This window comes from Pseudophryne corroboree, chromosome 2 (genome assembly GCF_028390025.1).
Source record: "Pseudophryne corroboree isolate aPseCor3 chromosome 2, aPseCor3.hap2, whole genome shotgun sequence".
Lineage (NCBI taxonomy): Eukaryota > Metazoa > Chordata > Amphibia > Anura > Myobatrachidae > Pseudophryne > Pseudophryne corroboree.
The window spans coordinates 1,046,973,257-1,046,982,210 of record NC_086445.1 but is presented as its reverse complement, the minus strand read 5'-3'; the positions used below and the strand labels follow the sequence as shown (position 1 = coordinate 1,046,982,210).

Below are 8,954 nucleotides of genomic sequence, written 5' to 3'. Positions count from 1 at the left end.
GGCTGCACGTGCGATCGCACACTTGCAAAGCGAAAATGCACTCCCCCGTGGGCAGCGACTATGCGTTTGCACGGCTGCTAAAAACAGCTAGCGAGCGATCAACTCGGAATAACCTCCATTATGTGTTTGGGAACTGACCGCGGAAAGGTTTCTGGCTGTAAATGCAAATGATGGGAAATAGAGCCTGACTTCCAGCCCCCAGTCACTACAGGACGCCCCTCATTAACTCCAACTTCTCTCTTCTAAAACTCCACTTGGACAATCTTCATTAATGTGTTATGTTTATTGCAGCAGAATGTAATGCTCACTCACAGATTATGGAGTAGCAGGTTATAACTAAGCTACAGTATGTACTATGTATTATTATTTAACAACTTTTATACATTTTTATTTACATTTTCTAATTGTGCTATATTAATTGTAAGAGTTCGGGGACTAGAGATGCTGTAATAGTTTACCAAAATGATATCATGGTTTGTACTTGGTTCATTCGCAGTTTCATCTAAATGAACGGAAAATCACATGTGTTTGAAGCAGCGATGACTGTGTGTGTACGCCTGCTTTTATTGTTGGATGAAAGGGTCATCACCCTATCTACAAACAGAGACAAAATCACTGCTTTCTATTGCAGCCCCTGTATTCTCACAGATCATCGTATCACCATTGCCTGTTACGGTGACTGCTATATCTGCGCAATTTAACAAGCTTAGGGGTTTTCTACGCTGCAAGAGTGGTCTGCGACAGCAGGAGAGTGACAGACTGCCAGCTGCATTTTGGGAGGAAGCACCGTCCCTGGCCGCTGTGCCTGAGTGGTCTGCAGAATTTCCCTCTATAGTGGTGGGCGGCTGCCGCTGGGCCTGTGCCCTGTAATATACTTGGGCTCGCATAAGACGGGTGTGAAAAAAGGTTTCTGGATGCACAAAAAGCGTTCTATTTACAAACAAAGGGAGAGAGAATTGACTAACATAGGAGAGGAATGGGTTAAACATCCTGTGAGGGGTGGACCTAGCTGTGAGGTAGTACAGTCTTAGGAAAGGGGGAGGGTTAAGGTATATATAGGCTGGAGTGGCCATTTTAGGTCTCTTTGCTTGCTGAAATTTCTTGTGAGTACTGCTTGGCAGATTTTCATTTAAATTAATTCGAATTTAATTTCATTCGTTTAAATTTACAAGTTTATTTAACTTGAAAGCATGGCCTCCAGCCGCCCACGCCGGTTCGCTGGCGCCCCAGCCCGTTACCTGTCTGGTGAGGCTGGCCCCGGGGCAGGGGTGCCCGGCTCCGATGTGGCCATTTCTTCCCCTGGGGCCCCTCTGAGAACTAGGGGTACGGAGCGTAGAACCCGCTCCGCTGGGGAGATGGACGGGTCCCCCTCTACGAGAGGGCGCACTCGGCGGTCCGGGGCGGCTGGGCAGTCTGGCCGCACGGAGTGGGGCGACCAACAGCCCTCACCTCCAGGGTCGGCCAGGGGTGCCGGGTACACGGGCGCGCGTCGGCGCGCCCTGCCGGGCGCCTTTCGGCATCCGCTCTGGTAGCTCCCGCACCCGCTCTCTTGCCGGGGCCGGGTAGAGGCCTCAGGCGGGGGGCGGGAACCGGTCGGGAGAACGCTACGATCCGGGCTGGGCCTGTTGCGGTGCCCAGCGCGCGATCGACCAGGAGCCTAGGCCTGCCGGCGGGTGCTCTGGGAGAGACCGCAGCTGTGGGCGCTCAGGCAGCAAGTGGTGGGGCGCGCGCACAGCGTGCGCGCGCGCCCACACGAGGCTCCGGCGGCGTCTCTCGCGCACGAGTGCGCGCAGCGGCGCCGCAGCCCTCCGTGTCCCCCCAGCCCTCTTCGTTACGGCCGGAGTCCGGCGCGACGAGGGGGGGGGGGGGAGGCCTGGCAGGGATCAACCAGGTAGTGGGGTGATCTATAACAGTGGTGCTGGGGACCCAGTACCACGGGCAATTATTTCCTCACGGCGCGGGGCCAACCCTGCTGGCGGTGCTGGCTCCGTCAGGCGGGGGGTGGGCCTCAGTGAGGGGTTAGAGCAGAGGTCAGGCATCACTCCAGGGGGGCGGGGGCGGGGTGGGTCCGGAAGTATACCCGTTTTTAGAGACCCTGGCGTTATTTGCCCCCCCCCCCCGGGCCGGCCTGGCCGCGGGCCAGATGGGTCTGGGTTGCCTATGCCCAGCGGTGGCTCTAATCGCCGCGTGCCCCCGGCAAGGCAGTCATCAGGTGACGACGCGGCGTTACAAGGTCACGCTGAACCGCCCGGGGCGTTCGCGGCGGCCCTTGCCACGGTGGTGGCGGCATTGGGTCCGCTCGCCGCGGCCCCGGAGCTCGAGGGCGGGTCCAGGGAGGCGGCGGACGGCGCGGGCGCAGGTGCCTTTTCAGCCGCCCAGAGGGTTGCACGCGCGTGCCGGGAGCTGGGGGCGGCCGCAGCGCAGCTGCATTTACAGCCAAGGCGGGACGAGAGTTTGCAGTCACCTCGCACGCCGGCCTTAGGTCGGGCTGGGCACACGCCATTTTTGTTGTCCGGGTCCCCTCCCCCTTTTCTGCCCACAGATGTTCAAGCGGATGCAAGGGTGTCGGAATCGGAGGACGAGGATGTTACATATGTCGCGACTGAGGAGTCTGGATCTGACCAATCTACGGCTTCAGGTGAGGCGGAGCAATTGGGGTCGGTTTCTAGTACGCCCTCGGGTTCGCGCAGCTCTTCCCCTTCCTCCTCCTCTTCCTCTTCTTCCTCTGCTTCCTCCTCTTCCCTTTCTTCGGCAAAGTCCAACGTCAGTAGTGCGACAAAGGCGAAGAAAAGGGCGATTAAATACGCCAAGAAGGCGGCTGGGCAACAGGAGAGGCGTAAGAGGCGAAGGCGGCTTAGCAAAGAATCTCGCAAGGCCAGGAAGCGACGCGACTTGCCAGGCGTGGTCCGCTGCGAATATACCGCTGTCATGCGGGGGCTTAGGGATAGCTGCAGCAAGAGTATTCGCAGGGGGGACTACGTAGATGTCTTCGTCTTGACTAAAGACGCTAAAAAAGAGTTTAAGGCGGCAACCGCTAAGAAGGGCATAGGGGCCGAGGCGTTCCGCACGTTTGATAACTGGCTGGCGGGGTTTTGGGTTTTCGCGGCTTGCTACCTTGAAGACAGGCCAGACGAACATATGAATGTCATTCGGTACCTGCATCTCGTGCACGATATGCAACGCACGTCGGCGGGTGACGAATGGCGTAGGTATGATGAGGAATTCAGAGAGAAGCAGGACGGGTTACACGTTATGGACTTCGGTTTCAAGGACGTGGAGGTATGGCTTAAGGTCACCAGGGCCTCGCAGCAGGCCAAGGAGCCCCGGAGCGCAGGGGCGGACGGACACCGTGCTGGGCCGTCCGCCCATGCGCCCGGCGCGGACGGCGGGTCGGCCAAGCCGGGTAGGTCGGCCGTCCGGGCTGGGAAACAGCCCGCAACGAAAGGATTATGTTTCGCGTTTAACAACGCTGCATGTTCCTACGGCAAGCAGTGTCGGTTCCGTCACGCTTGCCTCCATTGCGGGGGTTCCCACCCTGCCTCCTCCTGCTTCAAGAATACTCGGCAGGGTCCCCGTTCTAAGCAATCCTACTCGAGAGGGGCACCCGGCGGGGGCGCCCCACAGGGCGCCAACGCCAATTAGGTTAAAGGCTATGAGTAAATGGTTGGATTGGTATCCGAATAGGGAGGATGCCAGGTTTTTATATGCAGGTTTTAGTTTTGGTTTCCGCTTGCCTGTTGCGAGCGATGTTACAGTTCGGGCACAGAGGAACCTCCAGTCTGCTCGGGCCTTGCCTTTAGTGTTGCGGGAAAAGGTCGATAAGGAGGTCAGGCTGGGCAGGATGGAGGGGCCGTTTGCAACACCCCCAGTGGCGGGTCTCGTCATCTCCCCGGTGGGGGTGGTCCCCAAGAAAACACCCGGTTCCTTCCGACTGATCCAACACCTTTCCTACCCAGCGGGGTCCTCGGTCAACGACGCTATACCTCCGGGTCATTGCTCGGTAGTGTATCAGTCATTTGACGAGGCGCTTAATTTGGTCCGCAGCTACGGGGCCCTCATGGCAAAGATTGACGTCGAATCCGCTTTTCGGTTGCTACCCCTCCATCCGGACTCATTCCGTTTTATGGGTTTCCGGATTGGATCGGAATATTTCATTGACAAATGTTTGCCGATGGGATGTTCTGTTTCATGCTCGTATTTTGAACGTTTTAGCACCTTCCTGCATTGGTGCGTGGAGTCTTCGTCGGGTGGGCACGGGGTTGCCCACTACCTCGACGATTTCCTTTGTACAGGGCCGGCGGATTCGCCACGGTGCGGCAACTTGCTTTTCAGTATACGAGCTTTGTTTTGTCACTTCGGAGTGCCAGTGGCCGAGGACAAAACGGAGGGACCGGTGTCTTGCCTCTCATTTCTGGGAATCGAGATCGACACGGTGGCAGGCGAATGTCGCCTTCCTTTGGACAAAGTGGCTAAGCTTCGCGAAGCCATTGGCCAATTCATGGGTTCGCGCAAGGTTAAGCTGCGGCAGGCACAATCCTTGCTGGGCATGTTTAACTTTGCTTGTCGGGTCATCCCGATGGGCAGGGTTTTCTGCCGGAAGTTAGAAAGAGCGACCGCGGGGTGTGCTAGGCCGCACCACTTTGTACGCTTGCCCGCTGAGTTAAAAAGGGATCTGGCTGTATGGGCCTCGTTCCTGGAGGATTTCAACGGTGTGCGCATATGGCAGGCACCAACGGTCGACAGCGCCAGATTGCAGCTTTTCACCGACGCGGCAGGAGCCTCCGGTTTTGGTTGCTATCTTGAGGGATCTTGGTGCGCGGCATCATGGCCGGCGGGCTGGCACCAGGCGGGTTTGACTAAGGACCTTCTGCTCCTGGAACTCTTTCCCATCATGGTTGCGCTGGAAATCTGGGGCGAGCGGCTAGCGCATCGCCGCATCCTGTTCAGATGCGACAATCTGGGCGTGGTGCACGCGATTAACAACCAGAGGGCAAAATCGCTGGTAGTGCTTCGGGTGCTAGGGCAGTTGCTGCTTACTTGCCTGCGCAGGAACGTGTGGTTCCGGGCACAACACGTACCGGGTTTAGAGAATGGGGTCGCTGACGCGCTATCACGAGGGCAATGGGAGAGGTTTTACTGGTTGGCTCCTGAAGCCGAGGAACAAGGTTTTCATTGTCCCGGTTATGTCTGGCAGGTCATCGAGCCGGACTGGAAGGTCTAGCACTACGTTCGGTAGCGCCATCCACGCTTAAGGCTTACAAGCAGGCCTGGGGCGAATGGGAAGAATTTGCTAGAGGACGGAAGCAACGAGGTAAGAGCGGGCATCGGATGATGCTTTCTTTTATTTGGCAGCTTTATGTTTCGGGTAGGTCTAGAGCGGTGGTGTCCCGGTACTTGGCTGGCATTGCATTCTTCTGCAGAATTAAGGGTGTTCCCGATTTGACGAAAAGTGGCATTCTGCTTAAGGCTATGAAAGGATGGGCGCGCGTGGCGCCTACGCCGCCTGACAGAAGGCGGCCCATTGATGCGGCGTTGCTGCCAGGCATCATTGGGTCGGTTGGAGCCATCGCATCATCTATGTTTGAATCGCTGCTTTTTAGATTGGCGTTCTCTATGGCTTACCACGGCGCCTTTAGGATATCGGAGTTGGTAGCACCTTCTAAGCAAACTGATTCGCGCATGCTAGTAGAGGACGTAGTGGTGAGTGGGAGGTCCTTGCTGTGCAGATTGCGACGCTCTAAGACGGACCAGGTGGGGAAGGGCCGATGGGTCACCCTGGTTCCGGCACTTGAGGAGAGCATATGCCCAGTACAGTTGGCAGTACAATATGAGGCAGTGAGGCCCGACTGTCGGGGGTCGTGGTTGCTGCACTATGACGGGCTGCCAGTAACGAAGTTCCAATTTCGGTGGATGATGGGTCGCTGTCTGACGAGCATGGGCCTTTCCCCCTCCCACTTCGGTACACACTCCTTCCGCATTGGGGCTGCTACGGCGGCAGCGGCCGCGGGTTTTTCGGGAGCCCAAATCCAGGCGGTGGGACGATGGAAGTCGTCCTGTTATAAGCGGTACATTCGCCCCGTCGCCTGAGATACTTTGCTTAAGCGTAGCTTGCATCAATAAGTTAGAGTAAGATAATGTTTTGCTTGGTGTTATGCATATGTTATGTTCGCTGTATGTTGGTTCGTTTACCCGTGTGTGATCCTACTCAGGGATTAGCCACTTGCCGCTGCGGGCGTGAGTCGGCAGCGGGGGTCTGGAGTTATTTTGCGATTTTTGCCTGACTTGACGGACTGAATTCTAATCTTTAATTCGGCTAATCTGTTCTAATCAAAGTCCCTCAGCAGGTTTTTATGCTTTCACCTCCAGCTGAGTTATTTCATGTTTTACCCCTTTTTATACCCCCCCCCCCCTTGTTAATTTCGTTTTGATTCTTTTGCCTTTCCCTTAATGTCTTAATGCTTTTACTTCAAATTGGCTAGGAGCTCGGGAGATCGGCTAGGCCGTGACCGCTGCGACATTAGGAAACAATAAAAAAAAAATTCTTTTGGCAGATCCTTCAGGTTAACATAATACATGCTATGGCGTAGAATTATAGTAACACATTTTACCCCTTTTTCCTTCCATTCAGGTTGTTTCGCTGATGGCTTGTCCGTTTGGGTGGTCGGCCACTCGTATGTCTTCTGGGCAGCAAGGTTTTTGGCCTCTGATACTTCTCAGAGGTTTCCTAGAGGTCAGGGAATCAGATGGCTTGGTTGGCGAGGTATGATGTGGACAGATCTATTGAGTAGACTAGTCAGTCAGGCCAGGAAGCATGGAGTTCCCAAGGTTTTGGTTGTCCACTTAGGTGGCAACGACCTAGGGAAGAGGACTTCCTTGGAGCTACGGTGGGCCATGATACAAGATCTGGCAAAGGTGGCCGCAGCATGGACCAATTGTATATTGGTATTTTCCCTGATGGTGCCAAGGTTGAGTTGGCGAGGTGTGGAGGACGGACGCGTAATAGATGAGGCCAGGATAAAGGTGAATGGGGCGGTGGCGAAGTGGGTCTTGGCCCACGGAGGTAAAGTTGTTCGCCACCCTAAGATTCGGTTCCGAGACAAACACCTTTTTCGGCCTGATGGTGTGCATCTATCCAATGAGGGGATGATGTTTTTCCTAGAGGATCTGTTCCTAGTGTTGCAGGAGTTAGGGTAGTTTATGGTGGCGGTGCGAGGACTCTGGGATGGAGTCCTTCGCTGTTGGCGGAAAAGAACGGCAGTTTGTAGTTGTATGGTTTTTTATAGGTAGTAAGTTTCAGTGTTATTATGGTTTAGGTGCACTCACCTCCATCGACTTAATGGCCGCTCGACCACCCATCCGGGAGGCAGCGGCAGGGCACCCAGGAGCGGTGGGAAGTCACTGTGGGGGTTGTGTTGACACCTATTACCGGTTTGGATAGGGTGCTGGACGGTTCCGGTCAGTTTACCAATTTAAGTTTACCAATAGTTTAATAGAGCCGTTCTTTTTTCTGCCACCATTATGCCGGCTGATTCGGCATCTTAACAAAATTTTCCCAATTACAGGTTTTGCTATGGTTAGGGTCAAATAAATAGCTAGCAATTTTTCTGCCAAAATCATGTCTCCGTGTCTTTATTTACTGGTATAGAAGGTAACTAAGGTTTACTTCAATAAAAGGGGTCCACCAAATATCACTAGGATGTTTAGGAGAGAGAATTGACTAACATAGGAGAGGAATGGGTTAAACATCCTGTGAGGGGTGGACCTAGCTGTGAGGTAGTACAGTCTTAGGAAAGGGGGAGGGTTAAGGTATATATAGGCTGGAGTGGCCATTTTAGGTCTCTTTGCTTGCTGAAATTTCTTCCCGCCCTCCCGCCCTAAGGGTAGAGGTTGTTTTGTTTGACGCGGAGTGCATTGGCGGTTAATTGATTAGCTGTTTTCATTCGTTGGCTATTTATAGGCGGAAAAGAACGGCAGTTTGTAGTTGTATGGTTTTTTATAGGTAGTAAGTTTCAGTGTTATTATGGTTTAGGTGCACTCACCTCCATCGACTTAATGGCCGCTCGACCACCCATCCGGGAGGCAGCGGCAGGGCACCCAGGAGCGGTGGGAAGTCACTGTGGGGGTTGTGTTGACACCTATTACCGGTTTGGATAGGGTGCTGGACGGTTCCGGTCAGTTTACCAATTTAAGTTTACCAATAGTTTAATAGAGCCGTTCTTTTTTTTGCCACCATTATGCCGGCTGATTCGGCATCTTAACAAAATTTTCCCAATTACAGGTTTTGCTATGGTTAGGGTCAAATAAATAGCTAGCAATTTTTCTGCCAAAATCATGTCTCCGTGTCTTTATTTACTGGTATAGAAGGTAACTAAGGTTTACTTCAATAAAAGGGGTCCACCAAATATCACTAGGATGTTTATGAACATTTCATTTTTCTAAGCATTGGCCAGAGGAGTCTACGTAAAGTCACATGCGCTGTAACCGTCCGGAGCGATATACTGCGGTTTCTCTGTTTAGCACCGACGCTCCGTATGTCGTAACGCTTATTTATATTCCGCCTTGTACGGCGCTGCGGACACTTTGTGGCACCTTACAAATGAATGGTAATAACGATACAGTAAGTTCAGTGATAGCTGAGAAATGAGCCGTCTCCCTGCATCTCGGAGTAACGTTTCGGGACAGCGTATTCCGGTGTCTCCCGCCCTCCTCCAGCTCTTACAGAGACTTGTTTGTCTGTAGATCCTGTAGCCAGGTCTCTCTAGGATCACATCAAAGCCATGGGTCAGCTCGTTTATATTTAGTGATGGCAGGAGTCGAGGGTTTGCCAGGTGCCCGCGCCGCGATTACTGTCAGCTCAGGCAGGGGGGGATTCAATTTATGACTTCTGGTAGAAACCTGAATGAGCAGCCTGGGTGTTTCAGGCTGTGGCTCCAGCAGACGGGTGATCCTCAGAG

At 53.9% G+C, this 8,954-nt stretch overlaps 1 protein-coding gene across 1 annotated transcript; it reads left to right on the top strand.

The window, feature by feature from the left end:
• The first annotated feature begins 1,005 nt into the window (after nucleotides 1–1,005).
• Nucleotides 1,006–8,329, top strand: LOC135050393 (uncharacterized). Its single transcript, XM_063956878.1, has 2 exons — nucleotides 1,006–2,638; nucleotides 5,195–8,329. Exons 1-2 carry the CDS (start codon nucleotides 2,161–2,163, stop codon nucleotides 6,085–6,087), a joined length of 1,371 nt encoding a protein of 456 aa, XP_063812948.1. The 5' UTR covers nucleotides 1,006–2,160; the 3' UTR covers nucleotides 6,088–8,329.
• The last annotated feature ends 625 nt before the right edge of the window (nucleotides 8,330–8,954 follow it).